Source organism: Lepidothrix coronata, unplaced genomic scaffold (genome assembly GCF_001604755.1).
Source record: "Lepidothrix coronata isolate B3197 unplaced genomic scaffold, Lepidothrix_coronata-1.0 Scaffold260, whole genome shotgun sequence".
NCBI lineage: Eukaryota > Metazoa > Chordata > Aves > Passeriformes > Pipridae > Lepidothrix > Lepidothrix coronata.
The window spans coordinates 89,070-111,945 of NW_016690440.1; the positions used below are offsets into that span (position 1 = coordinate 89,070).

Consider the following 22,876-nt stretch of genomic DNA (forward strand, 5'->3'; position numbering starts at 1 on the left):
TGTCCTGCTGTGGGCAAAGAGGATCCACAGAAGCCCTGGGATGCCCAAAGCCCGCGGCTTAGGCCCAATGGCTGGTTTTGAAGGGGTGTTATGAAATGTGAGCAGTGGAAATCCATAGTGCAGCTCCTGCACAGAGAAAATCATTCCCGTCTGCTGACTCCAGCCTGGCAATGGGACATCCAACAAGGCTTTGCCCCAAAATGCAAACAAGAGACAGGTCTGCTTCTTTCAGGTGCCTGTAAGACACAGGTTGTCCTGTGGAACCCTCCCCCACCCCAAGTATCCCTCCTGGGCCAGTAACCAAGCAGCATCCCTCCTGGTCCCCATGGAGCCACCCTATCCCCACCTGACGCTCTACATTTGGCCCTACTGTTCACCCCCCTCCTTCACCAGGACCCAGCACCCAAGACAAGATAACTCCTTACCTTTGGGGGGCTGGAGTTTGTGCCCTGTCTCCTCAAACCAACCAGCAGGGTGGATGTCGGGGGAGTCAGCATTCAGCCAGAAATCATGGCACTCGGAGTAGCCATCAAAGTGGAGGCGCATCCGGTAACCACACACCTACCAGAAGGGAAAGGGAAAGGATCATGGAAACCTGCTGCTCTACCTGGCTGAGCGTCACATGCCCCACCCCTCCCACACACCATCTCAGCTTATTTTGCCTTGAGAAGCCAAGAGTCAATCACAGGCCAGTGCCCAAAGCAGGAGGCACAAGCCACCAAAGGGTGCCCAGCCTGGAACAAGGTCAGTGCAAGGCCAGCACAAGCCAGCCCAAAGAAGGGATGTTCAGGTTGGTGCACAAAATGTCATGGTGGGGCAACTTCCTGGATCCAGCAAGTGCAAAGATTCCCTTTTCTGCACCTGGGGAACCTGCTGGTGCAGAGATTTTGGCTAAATGCCATGCTGGCTGCCTGGGAAGCACCATGAGGTGAGTCTGGTTTGACTGCTACATGGCTGAGTGGAGAGCCCACACAGATAAAAGGAAGAGCAATGGGATGCCTCCATACATTCCATCTCAAGAGAATGTCCTAGGGGCATCAGCACAAAGATAAGAAGCTGCTGCCATCACCACAACCCCTCCCCTCATGACCTGCTGTGTCAGGGGGATGGAGAGACCAACTAGGCCAGGACATGACAGCAGCTCCATGGTGCCGTGTCCTGTCCCTGTGAGCTGGCAGAGAACAAACCTGTTTGTTTGTCCAAACAAACAGGATAAGCACCAGCTCATCTCCTGCAGCAACAGGCAGGCAAAGGCACCAACTCCATCCATCTCTTCCATAGGCCAGGTAGCAGCACCTTCCCTGCCCCAGAGTCCAAAGAACCCACGAACATGGCAGGCACCCTTACCTCAGCCACGGTCAGGATGAAGTACATAGATGGGTGCTGTGGGTCAATCCCCTCCAGCTTCATCCCCACTTTAAAGCCATTCTTGTGCTGGGAAGCTACTTGGTACTGGAAACAAAAATTAAACTACAAAGTAAAAACCAACGCAGGGAGCTGAGTCTAGAACCAGCCTGAGGAGCAACCACCAGGCAATGGGAGCTCCTGGGACCAGGAGACTATGGGCCACAGGTTATGTTGTCATCCAAATTTTAATTCTTTTCCCATAGAAAAACACATTGCTCTACGTCCTTGTGGGTTTGCATCTCTTGCTATTGGCAGTGCCCCTGGGCTAAAAGCCACAGCTGGGGGGAGTGGGGCACCCTGGCAGTTGGACGCCTGGGAGCAGGGATGCAGCACAGCAATGTGGCCTCGGGAGAGACCATACCTGGCATCCAGGAAGGGCTGGAAAGGCTCCACAATGCCAGAGTCACAGGGGTGTCCTAGGAAAAGGTGGGGTGCTTGGGATGGGGAACAGCACCCTGCTGGGGAGTGGGACTCCAGGCAAAGCAGATGACCAATCACCTCCAGGTGGCAATGGGAGCTTGATATTGCCCAATCCCACAAAATACCGAAGCAAAAAAGAGAGGAGAAGGAGGAGGCAGGGGGGGTGGGGGGGAAGGGAAAGAACAGAGAAGATGAAAGAGGGAAAAAGACAGGAAAATCCCAACTCACATCCTGGAAGAGATCTAAAGGGGCAGCGACAGCTTTCTGCTCCTCCAAGTAGGACGCCCAAGACCAGCCTTCTTTCTTCTCCTCACTGGCACCTGAGCGCAGCACAAACGCACACAAACGCTGCTGAGAGGCTGCTCCAGCCCCAGCCCTGCTGCCTCCAGGCAGTGCCGAGGGCAGGCGGGTCCTGCTGGGGCCATCCCGCTCTCACATACAGTCCTGCATCCCTGCGAAGCTCAGCACCATCCTATCACCACCTCTTCTCCAGCAAACTTGGCCAGTGTGTGAGGAAGGACAGAACCAGTAGTCTCCATGCCCTGAATGTCCTCTGTCACTGTACCATGTCCTAGTAAGGCACCTGGTCTAGTGGAAGGTGCCCCTGCCCATGGCAGGGAGGTTGAAATGAGATGAGCTTCAAGATCCCTTCCAGCCCAAACCATTTCATTATTTTATGATTTTAAGGAGCCTGAGGGACAAGCCATCCTGGGCAAAGCATCAGGACACCTTTGCAACCAGGTCCTCCTCCAGCCAGTACATTTGATATGCCCACAGCACTGATGGATTTGGGACAACCAGCAGGATCCATGCAGAGACCTGGGAATCCTTCCCAGCTGCAAACAGCTCCCAGCCAGTCAAACCAGCAGCAGGCTCATCTGCCAGCTCTGCTGTCCTCTGCTCTGACACAACAACCTGACACATCAGGGCCACCCTGATGCCCTAGAGATGCATTTACCCAAAAAGGAGATAGACTCCACAGGCATGGAGGTGACCCTTCATGCCTTTGAGAAGGTCACAAAGGCCTCGGCAGAGGCACGAGACATAACCCAAGTTTCTTGCTCTCTAGCCACTTTCTCTCCCTAGTTTGTAGCACCTGAAGGGACTCCAGGAGCGCTGTGCCTATTCCAGCACTGAGGAAATCACAGCTACAGGTCAGCCACGGCACACAGCCTCATGTAGGACAGGCCAGAAATGCATGGAAAAAACAGACTAAACCCATTCCTCCCTTGCACATAGGGGAAGTGGAGATGGAAAAAAAAAATTTATGGAAGAAATTAAAGCTGAGCTTCAGTGAGCAAAGTGACTAACCTAGGTGCTTCGCTGATATTTCAGAGCGATAAACACCTTTAGTATTCTTTAGGACATAGAAAAAGTGCTAGGCATGGCTGGGGAATCTGTGAGTACAAGCTCTGCACTTCTGGAGAACGACAAATACACCAGGAGACAGAGCATACACTGACAATGTTGCACTGAAGCATTTCTTTGCTGATGTCCTTCTAAAATAAGAGAAAATAAAATGCTGAAATAAAATGCTGAAATAACAAGGCTCAGCACTGCTTACTTGTATGCAGCACTACTTACTTGTATGCAGCAGGGAAGTTACATGCTCTGGGCCCAGAAGATGAGCCGTATGAGATTCCTTTTAAACAGTGCTTAACTCAGTGTTAACTCAGGGATTAATGACACCTGGTCCCTGCCACTGTGCCTGCACATGGCTATGGAGAAGACTATGAAGCTACAGCATTTTCATTTTAAAATTATTTTGAATATGACCTTTCACTACTCAAAGACAAAAGGTTTCCCATAAATGTTTATTTTCATTATTTCCCCAAGTTTTCCTTCCCCCTCACCCCCATCACACTGCAGGCAAAACAACCAAGCAAACACTGCCTCCCTCAGCTTGCCTTTTCCCTGTTGACAGCTCTGCTTTTGAGATCTCTGATACAATCCAGGAATAGATCCCCACAAGATAAGACAACCCCAAATCACATGGCTTCAGTGGCACCACATCTACAGGAGCAGCTCCCAAACTTGTGAGCTCCTGATGACATGAGGGATGCCCTGATCCCATGGGAGGGCAAAGCCACACATGGTGCAGAGTCCTCTTATTGCTCAGCATAGTGTCTCTGGGAGCAAACACGGTATCCACGAGCCAGGAACAAATTTAGCTCCTGAGGGGAGGGACAGTACTGTACAGCACCGGCCAGTGCCTGAAGCCGACATAGCCATATCTGTAGGGGTGCACCCTTCCCACAGAGAGAAAGAGAGGAAAGGAGAGAAACGGAAAGAGATAGAGAGAGCAGGATCAAGCAAGCAGAGGAGCTCACAAGCCTTCAGGAACATGTACCAGTGCATTGCACTGGGTGTTTGACTCTGCTGGAGCACCAAAATGGTCTAGACCCACAGTGGGATCCCCCAGCCATGGTGGGAACACTGACCCCACCGCCCGTCTGGCCCTCCATACCGTGCTGGCTCCCATTCCACGCCTCAGCCTCCAGATTGCTCATAGCGGAGTCTCCCACAGAGTTTTTCCTCTCTTCCTGCTTTTCCTCCTAGGCGTGAGAACAGACAAAACAAAAACCCAGGTCTGCACAGAGATTTAGGCTGCGTGTTGTAACCTCACACCGGTGCCAAGGGCCTTACTGTGCCTCCATGATGTCCCTGATTTGACCAGTGTGAGGTCCAGAAATGGGCTTCCAGAGAATCTGATGATGGGAGGGTGTAGGGGATTTTGGTACTCAGTGGTAACAATCACACCTGGAATGGACCCGGTATAGTCAGGGCTGGCAAGCAGACCTTCCTCGCCTTGTCAAAGTCTCTCCTTTCCAGGACACACAGCACAGACAGACAGACAATCCCTTACTTCAACGCTTGCTTTGGTGGTCCAGACTCAAAAGAGCAGCTAAGAGTGCTCGATAGCTACAGCCCAGCCTGGACATGTCTAGCACTGCCCAGCCCATGGTAGACAAGCCAAACAGCCAGCCAGTGTTAGAAGCCCCGATGCTCCACACATTCAAGTCTTTTTGGCCTTAAGAGCCAGTGGGTTACCCCTTTACCTACAGTTGACACACCCCAAAAAGCATTGATGAGAACTGTGCACACTCACAGTGCACATGGGGTGACCTATGGCCCCCACTTGACATTGGCATATCTGCACACACGCCCTCCCTGCCCTCATCCTACCATTTGCTCAGATTCATATTCTTCCTCTGAAGGGCTCTGATAGTCCTTCCTCTTTCTTTTCTTCACTGGCTTGAGGATTTCAGTGGCATTGGTGCTGCTGGCAGAGTTTTCCACGATGACAGACCTGCACAGAGGAAGGGAGGGTAAAGCACCGTGGCATAGCACGTGACACTGGCTGGGGTATTGTCAGAGACTGAAGTGTTTGATGATTTATGCATTCTAGGAGACTTTTGCAGGCTTTTGACTTTTTGATGGGCAACTGGGCCCATCCCCCCTCCTCCAGCGCAGAAGATGTCAAGCCCCAAAAAGGCAGGAAGAGCCGAGCTTGCAGGCTTTTGACTGTTGCACTGTACCTCTGATGGCCCATAGGAGCCCACCCCCCCGCCTGTTGGGAAAAGGGCGGGAACCAGGCCAGACACAGCAGCTCTTGCGCAGGGCCCAGGGAGAGGTTGGAGGCTCGAGGTATGGCCCGTGACACTGACCATGGATATGATAATTCATAACTTCTTGGAGTGTGGGGGCTTCCCTCCTTCACCCCCAGCAGATCAAGGCCACCACTTCAACTGACAGACATGGAAGCTGCAACCACCAAGTTTCATCGCTGGACCCCGTGGGCGGTGACTATATACATCTGTCCACTCTCAGCTTTTCTTTCCCTTACTCTCCCTTACTCTTATCCTGCCTTTCTCTCTCCTATGCATTTTCTTCCCCCCCCAAAGGCTATCTCTGTGTCACATTGTTGTATGACAGCACCCAAACTGCTAGCATGCCTGTTGATACAGAATTGTTAAAATAAACCTTGCCAGTATATGTTTTCAGACACCGATTATTTAGTGTCATTTCACTTTAATCCACCCCAAGAGAATTATTGATAAAAACCTGAGTTACCCCCTCTCCCCTTTTCCTGGGGCAGGTTGTAACAGGTATTGGTAAGGTAGGGGCTGCTGGAGAATCACTGTCCACCTGTTTCTTACTCACACATGCTCTCCTGACTAATGTACACGCTCCTCAGCACACAAGTTAGCAAGTGTTAGAACCAGGGACAGGTCACAGTTATCTTCACACACTTGGGTGTCAGAAATCAGTCTGAACACAGGGATGGATCAAAAGGGGTCTAGTTTTGTAACAAGGCTCTAAGCTGCACCAGAATCACACAGAGATGCTGGAAATCGAGTCCCAGGAGTCACACATTGGTCAGCAGAGTGGCTGGGAATGCCCTCGTGACCCATGCCTCCCACTGCTGCTCAGCCTGGAAGCACCCACTGCAGCAAGCTCCTGCAGCAGCCCTGCTCCAGCAGATACATGTTTATGAGGCCACAAATTGGCCAGGAGAAAATCTGGCTCCTGTGCTTCCTGCATGCGACAAGTCTTCATCCCCTCACTCTGCAGCCAGGGCACTCTGCCTACAGGAATGAGGGGAACAAGAGGGATCCCCTAGAGGCAGATGTGCTCACATCCCTTGCTGGAGCACACGGACCAAGGGAGGGAGGGCAGATGGATGGATATGGCTCTGCATGGTGCAGACTCCCCTTCCTTTACCTCTCTTTGAACTGCTGGTGACAGTGCTCGCTGCAGAAACCCCTGCCTTCCCGGGCCCCATCCCACACGTGTCTCCGGCCACAGGTATCGCAGTGGCACATGCTTTCTGCTGTGGGCAGCTTGCTCTGCTCCGGCACATCTGGGAGGAGAGAGGAGCAGCAGTGAGGCACGAGGTGTAGCAAAGGAAGGAGAGCAGAAGCAGGAGACATTTGCCTCACTCAGGGACCACAGCAGACAGCAAGTGCCACCATGGTGCCCTTACCATTTGCCACAGTAGGATTGTCTCTGCTAGTGGGTGCCACCTCTGAGTCCCCATCTTTCTCTGTGTGACCCTCCTTTAGGGCTTCCACTGGAGGTATCTTATCAGCACTCACCACCTTCAGTGTCCCATACTCATTTATTCGAAACTATATCGTTGAACCAAAAAAACAAAGAAGAGTTAACAAGGAGAACAGAAATGTAACTCGATAGCTTGTGGGTGCAGCTGAGCTCTGAGAATGAGGGACATGGTTTGGTCATCAGTGTGTCCAACAAGAGGACAGCTCTTCGAGGACAGAGATGAGTACAGCATCCCAGTCTCCTGTGATGGTGCCCCTGCCTGCAGCCTGTGCTGGACACACTGTGGGCACTCGGGTGACCAGCTGGCAGAATAGCTGGAGGATGGCTGGAGCTGGCAGGTGGATGACTGGAGGATGTGGTGCCCTGAGGCTGAGAAGCAGCTGAGAAACGGGTGCATTTTCTGCAAGCTATGCCATGCACTGAGGGGTATCCCTGAAGGCACCCTCTGCCTGCTGAGTGCTGCTTCCAAGGTGAGTGCAGGAGCTGGGTGAGAGCCAGCTCCGTGGCACAGCTTGGAAAGGAAAGATGTCCTGCATAGCACATAGCACCACTGTGCCTCCCTGTGAAGACCTGCTGCAGCCCCCAGGCACCATGTGCAAGCTCTGCTAAGCTCCCAGGATAGGAGGGGCATAGGGAGCCGGAATAGCTGAGGGATCCTCCAGCAGGGGTGCAGGTACTGTCAGGGGCCACGTCCCATCCTGGTGGTGCCCACCTGGCAAAGGCTGGGGGACTTACAAGGTCAAGGAGCTGCAGGGAGTGGCAGAGGGGACAAACACAGTGGCCCAGGGCTGAACTTACCCGCAGGTTACTCCCAGGCAAAGTAGCCACCCCATCTTTCCACTCCAGTACACGGACTGTGCTGCAAGTCTGCACCCCGCTGATCTGGGGAATGACAGTAGCTGTGATCGGCTCATTCCCTGTTCCCCTCTCTGGCCTCTCGGCCCCTGTGCTTCTCTGTGGTTCCCGGGGGAATCGCTGGATTTCTAAGGTGCTCGTGGGAAGGCTGATGGTAGTGGCATTTGCTTGAGAAGGGAAGAAAGGAGACAAACAACCAGAGGCATACACAGAACGCTTTGCTAGTGCAAACAAGGCTCAAAGGAAGCACAGAATCACAGAGGACATGGTCTCCCAGCCGAGGGCTGTGCTGTGGGCCACAAGCAGTCGGAGTGACCCAAAAAATCTGCAGTCAGCAATGGCTTATGGTGGGGGGTGGCACCAACACTATCCACATTCAAGGGGTTCTACTTCAGCTTGATCTCGGCCTTTTTCCGTGATCAGAATGCTCTGATGTAGCAGGAATGTCCTGGTGAGCTCCTGGACTGCAACTTCAGTTTAAAACTTCCAGTTCAGTTACATTTCAAAGGAACATGCTGTGTAGATCAGGGTCTCACTGCAGTGAGAACTGAGGCACCAGCAGCAGGAAAAACTGGAAGATCTGCTTCTGAAGAACACCCCTGATCTCATCTAACACACATCCATGCTTTGCTCACATACCTCCTGAAAGACACCTGTCAGCTGGGCTGAAAATGGTCCCAATTTTCAAGAAGGGTAAGAAGGATGACCCTGGAAATTACAGGCCTGTCAGTCTCACTACAGGGCCTGATAAAACTATGGAGAAGGTTATTCTCGGACTTACTGGAAAACACTGGAGAGGCAACAGTTGTCAGTCACAGCCAACACAGGTTCACAGGCTGACCAAGGAGAAAGCCAATAGATGTGGGTTTTTAGGTTTTTAGCAAAGCTTTTGATACTGTCTCTCACAGTATCCTTCTGGACAAAGTGTCCAGCACAGAGCTCAACTAGTCCATCATATGTTGGGTGAACAATTGGCTGATGGTTGGGCTCAGAAACTTACAGACTGGTGGCCATCACCAGTGGGGTTCCCCAGGGCACTGTTTTAGGGATGGTGCTCTTTAATGTTTTTATAAATTATGTGTATGCAGGAATCAAATGTACATTAAGTAAGTTTATTGATGACACTAAGTTAGGAGGAGCTGTGGACTTGCTCAAGGGTTGAGAGGCCTAACAGAGAGAACTGGATGGACCAGAGAGCTGGGCAATCACAAAGTGTATGAAATTTAACAAGAGTAACAGTTGGATTCTGCACCTGGGATGGGGTAATCCAGTTATATGTAGGAACAGGGGGACGAGCCCCAGTGGGAGCTAGCAGTGCCATGGCAGCCCCAAGGGCCAGCCCTATGCTGGGGGGCATCAGGCCCAGCATCACTGGCTGGATGAGGGAGGTCTGTCCCGCTCTGCTCTGCTCTGGGGCAGCTTCACCTCAGGTCCTGGGGGTAGTTTGGGCACCTCAGCACATGAAGAACATCAGAGGGCTCGAGTGTGTCCAGAGGAGGGGGACCAGGATAGGGAAAGTGTTTGAGAGCAGGACTTAGGAGGAGCAGCTGAGGCCACTTGGCCCATTGAGTTCAGAGAAGAGAAGCCGAGGGGTGACTCCATCGCAGTCTGCACCTTCCTCACAGGGGGCAGCGCAGGCAGGGGCTGAGCTCCTCTCTCTGGGGCCAGTGATGGGACACAAGGAGGTGGAATGCAGGTGCATCACAAGAAGTTCAGATGGGATATTAGGAAAAGGTTCCTCACCCAGAGAGTGGTTGGTCCCTGGAACAGGCTCACCAGGGAAGTGGTCACAGCAGCAAGGCTGCCAGAGCTCAGAGAGCATCCATCTCCACTGTTGCCAGTGGACAACAGCCTTATGGTTTAGTTCTAGGTGGTCCAGCCCGGACAAGGGAGTTGGACTTGATCCTTATGGGTCCCTTCCAGCTTGAGGTATTCTGTGATTCTATGATATTGCAGCAGCCCAGGAGCCCACATCCCTGCAGAGCAGGGACCCAGCACATTGTGTTGCCCTGGCACAGGGCTCCAGATATCAGGGCTTTGGCTTAAAACTCAGGAAGTTTTGATTTACCACAAACCATCCAAGTGATGCGGAATAGCCACAGAGAACCTTTAAAATGGCAACAGCAGCACGGCTTTGCCTCCCAAGATTTGGGAGGAGCACAGACACACAAGGAGTGTGAGGTATCAGTGCGTGGGGAGAAGGCTGGGGAGACACCAGTTAGAGAGGACTGTTCCACATACCTGGTATGATGAAGGCAGTGGTTGGCAGGTGGGTGCTCTGCACAGTGCTCTCGGTGGTGACCACATGGACGCTGACCTCCCCAGCAGCATTGCCCTTCGTGCTCCTCACCACCTCCATCTCCGCCCTGCTGTCCATCACCTTGCCTGGGCACAGAGCGAGGCACTGCAGGAAAGAAATCAAGTTGGGTACCAGTACAAACACAACAAAGGAGTGAGAAAGTGACTGCAGAGATAGGTCTCTCCCTTTCCACCATCTCCCAGCAGAAATCCCTTCAAGATGTATTAAAGGTCCATGCGACCCAACACAGAACAACACGAAGGTCACAGCTGGCATCAACATGACCCAGTAAAGCCCCTGTTGTGAGATCCTACCTCAGACCCTGCAAATGCCAAGGGTTTTTTCTTACCTGGCACCACCATAAGATGGTATGAGGATGGCAGGTCCACAAGATGCTCCTGGCTCCTCCAGGTGCCTACACTACTCCAATGCAGACTGTGACTGAGGGCTGGCAAATGCTACCCTGGAGCAGGCAGAGGTCCATGAAGTTTCCCTTCCAGCTCTCCTGTTGGAGTGTCACCCTTGATCTTTTAACTGCCTGCAAGAAAGAATTTCTCAAGTGCCACAATGTGATGGGGGGAACAGGGGCGAGTCAGGGGAACTTGATGCCTTCTGCATGCAGTTTCTCACAGGACTGGTGATGTTCGACCTCTTAAGCCATGAATTTCAAGGAGTGGGCAAAGTGTCAAGGCCCCGAGGGCACTATTGAGTCTTACTGGCTGTGATCAGCCTCCCCTGGGACCCCCACCCATGGGCCCAGGGACTCCAAGTTGCAGCAGTGCAGTCTCCAGCAGGTCTGGCAGCAGTGGGACTGACCTCCTGGCTGGAATCCTGCCTTGATCTCAGGCCTTGCCTAAGCTCCAAGGGACATGGCCACAGTGCCCCTCCAGCTGACTTCCTTGGTTCCCTGTCCCTGGGGAGCAGCTGGCCCTGCTGTGTCCCAGCTGGCAGGATGGTACCTGCACCAGGATGCCCCCAGACCAGGGCCTGCCTGCAAGCGCAAGAGAGGGGCAGTGTTGCCTCCTGGTGCCCAGGGCACCCCGGCGAGGGAGGGCTCTCGGGGCTGCCCTAGTGAACAATGCAATGGACATGCGTGGCCAGGCAAAAACCCAGCAGCATCCCCAGATGTGCTCAGGAAAGGCAGACCTCTCCATGTCTACTGAAAATGATGGCCCACGTGTCCTAGAGACTCCTGAAGTCTGAGGATGCTGAGTGAGAGAAGGATTTTGGACCTGCCCTGTTTCCCACACCTTCTTCAAAGCCCTTGTTGCCAGGATGGAGGCAAGGGCTGCTATGAGGCAGCTACAGAGGGGACCATGGCCATTTCTTGATTCCTTTTGATGCAATTTCATTTTGAAAGGGAAGACAGCCATGTGGAAAACAAGATAATCACTTTGCTGACGTGGGGTTAAGTCTGGAATTTTAAAACCTGAGACATTAGGATAAAGGTGTCACAACCAGAGGGTAAAGAGTGGATGGTATGCTCACATGAGGGGAAGATCTACTTTGTCTTCTCTCTCCCGGTGCTGTCAGGTTTGTGACCACAAACACCTGATGCTCAGCTGACAGACAGCATAGACCTTCCAGGCCCTTCTGGCACAGGAAAGCACTGTTAAGTGTCAGAAGACCTGAAGAAACTGAGCAACTCAGCTGGACACCAGATTCCAACTGAAAGCCAAAATGAATTTGGCAGCCAACCTGTTCAGGTGCTTCCTAAAACCCACTAGGAATCTATCTGCTTTCTTAAGCACTCAAATCCAATCAATCCTTTATTCGTCACTTGAGTTAAAAGTTTCAAGGACAACTCCTCATTTTGTGTGAGCTGTTGGCTGGTTTTTTTAACTTAAACAGAAATTGGTACCAGAAATGCCTAGAAAGGAAGAAAAATAACTAGATCCAGTGCTCAGATTGGACAATGCTCCAACTCATCTCCATCCAGAAACCTATGACACAATAGCAAATACTTGCACAGGAAGTGCCCTGCAGTAATCATCACGTTTTCAACACTCCTCAAACCCTTGTGGGGCTGTACCAACGCTGTCAGGACTGGTTCTCTCAGGCCTTATGAGTTTGGCATATGAATGAACAGAATGAATCTGGATTATAGACTGGGAGCTATGCCTTAAACTGGAAGAACTAAACAACGGAGATTTAGGACTTAAACTACAGACAATCCATCCTCCAACAACCTCCTGGAAAAGGCCTCACTGCACCAAAGGGCAAGTCCCAGCACTGCACCACGGTTGGGCGTCCCAGCACTGCACCACGGCTGGGCATCCCAGCTCAGAGGGTCAGGAGCCCTCCAAGCGGCCTGAGGGAGGCAGAGAAGCCCATCCAGTCCATGGCCTTGCTCTACAGTTGGACTCAGTGATCTTAGAGGTGTTCTCCAACCTTAATCATTCTACCACAAACTGTCCCTCCTGTTCCTCTTATCTGCCCCTCAGCAGCGGTGTCCATGCTTTCCCCGGCACCTCTGGTAGACCCTTGCTGGTAGGTCAGGTTGTGGGCATGACACGATGGCTGGGCTGCAGAGCTCCATCCCCACCTGCAGGAATGTGAATCAGGATTGGAGATATTGTTTGCAGCTCACAGTTTTTAAAGCCTGGTATAAAAATCTCACCTGTTGTGAAGCATCCCAGGTCAGGAACACTACATATGGAAAAAGGGAGAAAAGAACAAGTATCTGTATGGGGGATCACCCACAACTATGATCTGTCTTAGCATCACTGTCACAGAAGGAGAAAGGCACTGGCACACATTTCTTTGGATAACCCTGCTCCTGAGAGCAGAAAAGGTGTCATGGAGAGGTTGCCCACAGCTGAGACAAGTCTGGTGGCTTCAGCCCTTGGAGCCAGAGCACAGGCAGGTACCACTGCCCCAGAGATCACTTCAAGAGATCTGCTGCAAGCCCTGGAATGACCTATATTACCACAGGGTAATTCAGGGACCAGAGGAGGTCTCTAATTCAAGCTTCTGCTCCCAGCAGGGTCAGCTATGTGATCAGACCAGGTTGTTGAGGGCTTTATCCAACCCAGTCTTGAAAACCTACCAGGATGGAATCCTGCAAATTAGCACAATAATTAGCAAACCAAACTAACACGTTCCCTTGGATATTAGGAAAAGATTCTTCCCCTTTCCTAATTTGCCCCTAGGTGGTCGGGCACTGGAACAGGCTCTCCAGGGCAGCGGTCACAGCCCCAAGGCTTCCAAAGCTCAAGGAGTGTTTGGACAACACTCTCAGGGACATGGTGGGATTGTTGGGGAGTCCTGTGCAGGGCCAGAGGTTCAACTCGATGATCCTTGTGCTCAGGATATTCTATAACTCTTTCTGCTGGCTGCTCTAGACAATGAACAAAAGCTTGCTTGCCTTATTTATTTATTTATTTAATTAATTAATTTATCTGGGATCTTAAAAAGCTTTTGGCTTACACATGCCCCAGTGACGTCTGATAAAACTCTGCTCACCTGGACAAGACCGGATCAGGCCAACACTTTGCAGTCTTCAAAAATCCCACCAGCCAGCTTTTAAAGAGTAACTGTGGAGCTACAGCTATTTTGGCCTTAACAGTGAGTCCCCAAATTCTCCATTTTATCTTGTATTGGGTGTAACTCCACATGTGTTACAGAGGGTGCAGGTGAGCCCCACACCCCAGCCAGCCAGCCATTCATTCCACAAGGTCTCCACACACCCACCCCTTCTGCCTTCTGCTGAGGGACAGCCAAGGACATTGGGCAAGCAACCCAAGGGCTTGGAAAGGACTTCTATGGCTGCTATACACATGAGTAACACATGTACACACGAGCCTCCAGCTCTGCCATGGTCCCACACCCACCCTCTCCCAAAACCATGTCAAAGCCAGGGAATGATCCACTGTTTGGAGAGGAGGGAGACGCTACATGCAACAGGCCACAGAAGAGCATGAAGAAAAGCAGCTTCCAGCACAGAGCTGCTGCACAGCCCCATCAGTGCCTTACAAAGCACAATCTGCTCAAAAGAGGTGTTTCTTTTCATCACAAGATTGGCTTAAAATAATAATAATTCAAACAATATTAACATGTGTTGGCTTTGTGGTTTCTTGAATTTTTAAATACTTCTAAAGCCTGCACTGGTACATGCTGGGAGTCAGCTGGCAGGAAAGGCCATGGGAATCCTGGGGGATACAGGATGCCTATGAGCCAGCAATGTGCTCCTGCAGCAAAGGAGGAGGATAGTGTACTGGACTGCAGTGGGAGCAGTGTCACAGCTGCTGGAGGCTGGGGACCCTTCCCCTCTGCTCTGCACTGCTGAGGCCACCTCTGGAGTGCTGGGCCCAGAGCTGGGCTGCCCAGTACAAGAGACTGGGACACACTGGAGAGAGTCCAGCACAGGGCCATGAAGGTGATGGAGGGACTGGAGCATCTCTGCCATGAGGAGAGGCTGAGAGAGCTGGGACTGCCCAGCCCGGAGCAGAGCAGGCTCAGGGGATCTCATCTGTGTGGATAAATACCTGGAGGGAGGGTGCAGAAAGGACGGGGCCAGGCTCTGCTCAGCAGTGCCCAGGAACAGACCCAGGGGCCATGGGCACGAACTGACACACAGGAGGGGCCCTCTGAGCATCAGGACACACTTTTCCACTGTGAGGGTGGCTGAGCACTGGTGCAGGTGCTCAGGGAGGTGGTGGAGTCTCCATCTGTGGAGAGACTCGAAAGCCGCCTGGGCACCTCCTGGGCAGTTGGCTCTGGGTGGCCCTGAGGGAGCAGGGACTGGGCAAGGTGACCTCCAGAAGTGCCTCCAACCTCACCCAGCCTGTGATTCTGTGAATTTTTTTCAGAAATCTCCTCAGTCATAGCAGAGAACTTTCCCATCCTTACTATCAGCTGAGGTATGATTATTAATTACCTCCAGTGGCAAAATTGAGCCTTTAAGAAAGACCACCAGCTGAGATCACGCTAAACATGCAAGCACTGCAGAGACCAGCCAGGCTGGGAGCTGTTCCCTTGGATCTTCCCCTGTCTTCTGGTATTGCCCAGGGCAGGTGTTTAGGAGGCTAACAGCACTGTAAAAAGTATTTGCTTTATATACACACAGGCAAACTCAGGAACACCCTTGGCACAGGCAGGTGTCCCAGTGGAGAAAGACAATCCTACCTCTTCCCTTCCCAATCTGACTGCTACTTCAAAGCCAGGGGGCAATGTCCCCTCTGGAACAAACCAGGGGCACAAAGTACTGCTCCTGTGTTCTGCTGCAGCATGGTGGGGTTTGGAATGGGCCGTGGAATTTATCAACATTTCAAAACCAGATGAAATGTTCTTCTGCGCAGTAAAAGCCCAATCATGCTGCACATTTCAAAATAGCAAACAGAGTCTGTGAAAATGGAGATCAGAGGGAGAAGGGCAATAAAGCAGCAAGCTTTAGCTTCAGACACAGCTGACAAAGCAGAGCCACTCAGGCTGAGTTTTCACCTGCTGTCCCAGGAGTGTCACTGCCACCAGGATTAGCTTTTGGGCCTGTGGATCCACGCAGAGCCACAGGTGGGAAGAATGAGCAGTTACAGTGATCTCCTGTGCCACTCCAAGGGGCTCAGGGTGACACCATCCAAGCTCAACACTGAGGCCAGAAGGCAGCATGAAGCCTGGGCAGCTCCAGCTGGGTGCAGACCCCTGGCCCAGCGACCCCTGAGAGGCACAACAGGGACACCCACACCTACCTTCCACTGCCCCCTGATAGCACCAGCCCTGCTGCAGCATCCAGCCCTGCATAGTTAGGGATATTCTTCCACAAGTTACACTTATAAGTACGTGGAAACATCAAAAGGTGATGAATACCTGATCCTGAAATATTTCTAAATGTCTCATCTTTTATCTTCTTTTATAACTAGTAAAGAAATAAATCCACAACCTTTTCCTAGCCCACGAGGAGCACTGTCTCCATAGCCTGGGCTATGCACTGCCTACCAGGCTGAACCTAAGCCCTCCACACTGCAGGACCCTATCCAGGGCTGCAGCGGTGTCACCTCCAGGCTCAGGGACAGCACCAGCTCACAGTGTTTGAGAAACACCTGAAGCAACATGGTCAAGCGTCCAGACTGAAAGGGGCTTCCAACCTCCGTGTGTCCCAGAGAGGATCCCTTGGGAAAGCCAGGGAAGCACAGTGCGGTTCCCTGTCTCAGTGGAGAGGGCTGGGCAGCGCCTCTCAGCTGCAGCCCAAGCAGGGCGCAGGCAGCCGGCGGGACCCGAGCCTGGTCCGGGGAGATAAGCACGGTAATGTTCCTGTGAGATACCCCGGGGGCGGCGGCCCTGGGCAAACACACTGCGCTGCACACGGTGTTACGGTCCAGCTCCGGCCCCTCCGCGCCGCTCCACCCCGGCTCCGGCCCCGCCGCCGCGGGCACAGAGGATGCCGGAGCGTCCATCCCCGCCGTCCCCGGGCCCGCTCGCCCGGCCGGGGCCTCGCCCGTGCGGGAACCGGGATGCGGCGATGCCGGGCGGGGATGCAGCGAGCCCGGGCCGGCGGTACCCGGCTGCGCTTCTTACCTGCCCCCGGCCGGACGCTGCTCCGAGCCCCGGCGGCGCTGCCCGGCCCGGCCTGGCCCGGGGTGCGGGGGGCGCGGAGCGGGAGGGGCGCGGGGCCGGTCCGAGTGTGCGCGGGGAGCGCGGGGAGGGGGCGGCTCAGCCTGCGCCGTCGCCGTGGAAACGCGCGGGGCCGCATCCGCAGGGCCGTGCTCGGCCCCGCCGCAGCTTTTCGGGGGGATGCGGGGAAAGGGGGGGAGTCGTCATGGCAACGCTGTTAGACGGGACAGGGAGCTGAGAGCAACAAGGTGCTGCTTGGACTGAAGCCCTTCGTCTATGGAAACGAAGGTTGTGAGAGAGCTGGAGGTCTTCGGCCTAGAGAAGGCTCTGGGAGACCTTAGAGCACCTTCCAGTGTCTAAAAGAGTTCCAAGAGAGCTCGAGAGGGACTTTGGACAAGGGCCTGGAGGGACAGGACAAGGGGGAATGGCTTCCCACTGCCAGAGGGAAGGGTTAGATGGGATATTGGGAAGAAATTCTTCCCTGTGAGGGTAGTGAGGCCCCGGCAAAGGTTGCCCAGAGAAGCTGAAGCTGTTCCATCCCTGGAAGTGTCCAAGTCTGGGTTGGACGGGGCTTGGAGCAACCTGGTCTGTAAGGTCCCTTCCAATCCAAACCCTTCTAAGATTCTGTGATTAACCAAATGCTCCTCAGATAGCAATTGGACATCACCAATGGGAACATGTTCTCCTCAGCAGCCCAGAGACCCTTGAGACCAAATCAGTTCCCCAGGCCCTAATTGGCATCGATATGGGGGATGCCTGCCCTCCCCAGCTCTCCTACCACAGGCCCAAAGAGTAACCAGAGAACATTAACCTGACATCCTCAAGATACCTGGGAAGGAAAAGAATCACTTGAATTAGTTCTGTAGTGGAAATGCAGGATAGGCACAATGCACAGTAGTGTTTCCAAAGGGCTCTTGTCAAAACTCAGAGCAGCTTATCCTGGCCACTCTTTGGTATTCTGTGGCCACACAAGGTGTGCGCCTTCAGACACACAATGTCTATCTCTCTTACCTGCAGAAAGCATGAGTGGAAGGAACCAAGGCTGGAAGCACAAAGGCCAGAAATGTACAATAAGCTGCTGAGAACAGCCCTTGATGCATGTTGGATGGGCTAGGGAGAGGCAGCTGCCTGCTCACCCCAATGTCCAGCTCTGGCTGTTCTGAACCTGGGGCACAGAGTGTTCCTCCTTGCTTTGGAGATTGTTTTAGTGTATCTGCCAGTTCTTTGTCACCTTGAGTTCTGTATCCTAAATTTTTAATAAATTAAGAATATTAAGTCAAAGACTCTGAAAAAGCAATAGATCCTGCAAATCAGGAAGGAAGTAACAGGCCTGCCAGAGCTGTCTGGACAATGCTCGTAGTCCTATGGTTTAGTTCTAAGTGGTCCTGCCAGGAGCAGGGCTTGGTATTGGATTCAATGGTCCTTATGGGTCCCTTCCAGCTTGAGTTATTCTACTATGAACTTTTGTTTCCTTAAATTTAGCTCTTCATAATGCTTTTTTTATTTAACTTATTCTGACCTGTATTTTTCAACTCCACTATGCCATTAATCCCACTAGACCCAATGTGTGCAGAGTGCAGCAGGGCTGTGCTGCTCCAGGATTTGTTTGGTCAGGATTCATCCCCATGCATTCTGCTATTTATGGGACAGCAGCATCCAGACGTGCTAGTGCCTGTCACTCCTGTCCTCAGCCACAGTCATGTCCCAAGCTCATTTCACCCAAAAGCCTGATAGAGACCTCATAAAACATGAAGCAATAGGAAGTTGCTGCTATCCACAGCTTTTATTCCCAGTGGACAGGTCACTGCAATCCTGTGCCTCAGTTTCATGCTTTCCAGGGTGATGTAGTGTTGGGAGAACAAACCTATTCTGGTCTGGGCTGTCACACATACACAGGTGACACCTAAATTGTGGCAAATGGTGGATTATACTTTCAGTCACAGACCAATTAGTTTTAATTGTCAGCAAATAGGTCCAGGTGGGTAAGTGGAGAGGCGCTCTCAGAAGTTTTCTTGTGTCTCCCCAGTTACTGTCAGCACTTACTCTGTGCTTGTACCAGAGTTGAGCAGAACAGTAGATGCTGTTGGTCCCCACCATTACCCCCCAGGTTAATTGTACAGCATCCCTGTGGCTCCACTGTGATCATGACCTGCTGTATTATTTTCCTCTTGTGTTGATGCTAAGCAGAATCAGGAACACAAATGCTGTGCAGGGGAAGCATTTGGCACTGTACTCAATTCTAGGGGAAGCATTGCTTTCACCCAGCAGTTTGCCCGAGTGCAGCTGTGTGCTGTGGTCACACCAAGCAGGTGAGCTGTGATCTATTTACCACCTGCTGACTTAACAGCACCAACTTCTTATTCATATGTACAGGATAATCCTGTTCCAGGAGCTGCACACACAAGTAAAAAAATTACAGAAGTAATTCCCCCTACAACTCCATCTACGTGACAGCACAGGCTGCATCTTCCAGTCACCTCCAATTCTGGTGTCACCTGCAGATCTTTCCCTCCACTATTTTCAGTATTTTGGACTGAAATCACTGTACTCAGTTCTTACCCAAAGGTAAAACATTGGAGTAACACTTAAGCTTTTGCTTTTAAAATGAGTAAAAAGAGTATTGTAGATACTCTAAATTAGACGAGCCTGCAGAACTCGCCTTCTGTGAATAAGAGGAAAAGGATATTGCCCTCGAGTCAGAGAATCACACAGATTCAAGCCCAAAATTTGAGTAGGAGTACAAGCTGTTGTGAAGTACATCCTGAGTCATGCATAAGCTATCTTCCTATGGTCAGCATTTTTTCAGTGGTACGAATCATACCAGCTGCTGTGCTCCATTCCTTCCTGTACAGAAACACACCTATGTGCATCCAACTTAGCCCTGGTGGTGACAGACATTGCTAAAAGGGTGGAAGTTTATGAGCCACTTCAGAGCAGCTTATTTATTGCCATTTTTTAATTGAATTACGGAACAGCTGAAACTTCCCCTCTGGCATCTACACACACATTTGGCAAAATAGTAATGTGTGAAGAAGCCACGAGAGTTAAGAGCCTACATTTTGCCATTTGATCCTTTCTACCTAACCACAAAAGAAAAGGGGGAAAAGGGCTGATCACGGTGTGACAGAGATTGTTATGATTCCAAGTACACATAGTTAAAATGCCTGAACTGCTGCCACTATACACAGCAATGTGTGTTAGTTTTAGTTAGCTTTTTGGTTTGTGTTAGCTTTGCTTCTCACCTTTCAAAGTACCATGTTCCTGTTCACTTTAAACAGCCCTTACAAAGCGCCAAGGACACAGCAAAGAGCTGCTGATGGTGTAGTACGAACTCTACCCTCAACCACAACTTTATGATGCATCTTTAACTGTCATAACATCTTTAACTGTTGTAACCACCTTTCAAGGACATTCCAAACAGCAGCTCAGCTTAATTGTTGGGATTTCCTGAGCCAAGTTCCTACTTTCCCAGCTTTTGCTCTTTGATGGTATGAAATTGCTTTGTGGACGTTACAGTGCCGACCTGAACTAGACTCAAGTAGGAATCGGAAATAGTTCAAGTTATTCCATGTGTGAATAATAAATCAAAGAATCATGTTTTAAATGCTCATCCCCACTGCTCATCCAAAGGCAGTTACAATCTGGGTTAGGGACAGAGTAATCTCCCAGTTGTAAATGGACTCTAAACCCACAAAATGTAGAGGTAGAAATGTTATAGTAGAAAAAAGCAGTCAGCTATTCCAGCCACTCAGCTCTACTCCAAGCATGATATTGCAAGGTGACACTTTAGTGTTAATCAAAGAAGTTGTGTTCTTCCTTACAGCAAGACAACATACTGCTCCATGCTCTTCATGATGTAGAAGCAAATAAAAAGTGAATCGAACAATGGTTGTGGATGTTCCATCCCTGGAAGTGTCCAAGATCAGGTTGGATGGGGATGGAAGATGCCCCTGCCCATAGCAGGGGAGTGGAACAAGATGATCTTTAAAGTCCCTCCAACCCAAACCAGTTTGTGATTTTAAGATTAAAGGATGAAACTTCATTTATGTCAAAAACCAAAATACAAGATGGGATGCTTTTTCAAATACTGGAAAAGGCCAGGACCAGACTGCAAATACAGCCCCAGTTTCTGTCTCATCTGTTTTTTTTTTTTTACAGTAGTGTTGGTTTCTCCTTCACAATTTGCTACAGGACACTAGGGTTTTGTCAATCTTGCCCCCCATATTTGATGAGAAGGCATGTTTCTCTTTTGTCTTTTTAAGGACAAACTTACACTGATGCAAAAAATTAGAAATTAAAAAAAAAGTCAGGTAGCCCAGTTCTGAAGCATGTCCCCGGAAAGCTGGCTCCAGGATCAGGTTATAAACTGAGATATGAGCAACTCCAGATGGTTTTGTCCTTGACTATTGCTACTGCTGCAGACAAAGCAAAAGGCAGCCAGCATACAAGTCTGCTAGTCTTTTACCCTTCTATGAAATTTATCAAAATCCAGTTTTAAAACCCAGAAGAGATGTCAGGAATAATACCACTTGGGCTCACAAACACACATTAGCCCCAGAGTGTTCCACTCCCAGAAAAAACCTGTGCTGATAGAGCTGGAATGCTGAGGGTGTTTGGGTTTTGCTGGCAAATTCTCTACAGCATTTTGACAAGCCTTTCACTTAACTGTGCTGGCTCAGGATATGGCACTACCAAAATCCTACTGGCTTTCCAGAGGAAACACATCCAAAAGGACGCAAGTCATGCCAAGGAACGAACCCCTGCTTCCTTTGCACACTAAGGAGCTGTTTGTCTTTTGCACAGCCAAGGAAGACAGCGAATGTGGCTCCAGTAACACAAGAAGAAATACTGATATTTAAAGGGAGTTTCAGGCAAGCTGGTTAAATCCAATCCAGTCCCTCCCTGCAATTCATGCGTAAAGAGGACTTCAATCAAACATGACCATTGTCACAGCAACCTCATCTCAGAAAGCTGAGTGTAGTTGTTAAGAGCCATCGTTCTGCAGTGCTGACCAAGGCTGGGGTGCCCACAGCCACTCCAAGGCCAAGATATCCTCAGGGGTCAGGCACTGGGGGTCAGTTTTAGAAACAAAGGTTTACTTGTATATGCGTGTGCAAAAAAAAAGTAATTGTCAACATCTTGTTACCACAGAGAGAGATACTGGAAATACACATATGTATCTTTCAATCTGCTGAGCTCTGAGCTCAATGCTTCTTTTGAGGAGTGTGGTGTGTATTTTACTAGAGGAACAGTTTTCCATGAAGCTCTGTTTTACACAGAGGAGCAGTTTTCCTTCAAGTCTGACCTACTCCATGATCAGCGTAAGTAAAACCAAGGCAGCTTAATACCTGTGGTAGGTTTAAGGGAGGCAAATACTTCCTCAAGTGTAGCTTAGGTTGTAAGTCTGCATTAACCTTCTTCTCACAGTATGAATTCTGCAGGAAACCCCTGGTACTCCCCTCCTGTTTGAAATCCAAAGCCAGAGGTACCACCTGCAGTGATCAAGACTGCAAAACAATTTTTCTAGTCATTAAGCTACAAATGCACCGCCTTCACTAAAACAGCTTCAATTTAAAACAAAATTTCCTTATCACAAATTAACCCCCCCAGAGTCATGCAGGTAACACCGCAGTACCAAGTACTCAGAAGTGTTGGTTTAGCCATGCCAGAATTATCTGTCAGGCTCCATAGCTGTATTAACAATCCTAGGGAAGCTCAGTCTGGCAGCTCAAGTCCAGTTGTTTTTTTCCATTCTTGAGATAAAAACAGCACAGAGAAGTGTATACCATGCAAAAGCAACAGTAACCTGACCTTATGGTAACACTAGGCATGGATTCACTTCAGGTTCCAGGAACGTGACTGCGCTCCTCCATTCTGGCGCTAGTATGGATACTCACCTGCAAGAAAGTCCAGCTTTCTAGAGACGATCGAAAAAAGCAAGAAACTGAATTTTAAGGTAATTTTTTGTATCATCAAGCAATTCCAGGAGAGAAAAAATGGGCATCAAGTCACACTTCACATGTGCCCCATGCCTGACCCAATTCCTCTGGGCAGATGTGTGAACTGGAACCAGAGATGCAGCTGTCACACCCAGCCAATCTGCACAAAGGACCAGGTGACGAACTGGGACAGAAGGAGCTCATGACCTCTCAAGCACAAGGTCAAGGGCATTTCAAGAGCTACCAAGTCTCTCACTAGTTTCTTCACAACAGCAGAATAAATTGTGACTTCCCCAGCACGAGGCAGAACAAAAATCCCATTACACTGCAATGAACACAAGAG

The 22,876-nt window shown here is 50.7% G+C and overlaps 1 protein-coding gene across 2 annotated transcripts in view; it reads right to left on the minus strand.

Moving 5' to 3' along the window:
- Window positions 1–16,600, minus strand: part of L3MBTL1 (l(3)mbt-like 1 (Drosophila)) — a 31,555-nt gene extending 14,955 nt beyond the window's left edge. For both annotated transcript variants that reach the window (XM_017835554.1, XM_017835553.1), the window contains exons 1-11: window positions 16,559–16,600; window positions 10,395–10,583; window positions 9,988–10,150; window positions 7,690–7,913; window positions 6,815–6,959; window positions 6,553–6,691; window positions 5,014–5,137; window positions 4,295–4,382; window positions 2,056–2,147; window positions 1,348–1,452; window positions 426–561 (exon numbers count right to left, since the gene is read on the minus strand). In XM_017835554.1, the coding sequence (XP_017691043.1) occupies window positions 426–561; window positions 1,348–1,452; window positions 2,056–2,147; window positions 4,295–4,382; window positions 5,014–5,137; window positions 6,553–6,691; window positions 6,815–6,959; window positions 7,690–7,913; window positions 9,988–10,123 (1,189 nt within the window). In that variant the 5' untranslated portion in view covers window positions 10,124–10,150; window positions 10,395–10,583; window positions 16,559–16,600. The remainder of the gene's footprint in view (window positions 1–425; window positions 562–1,347; window positions 1,453–2,055; window positions 2,148–4,294; window positions 4,383–5,013; window positions 5,138–6,552; window positions 6,692–6,814; window positions 6,960–7,689; window positions 7,914–9,987; window positions 10,151–10,394; window positions 10,584–16,558) is intronic.
- Between the last annotated feature and the right edge of the window lie 6,276 nt (window positions 16,601–22,876).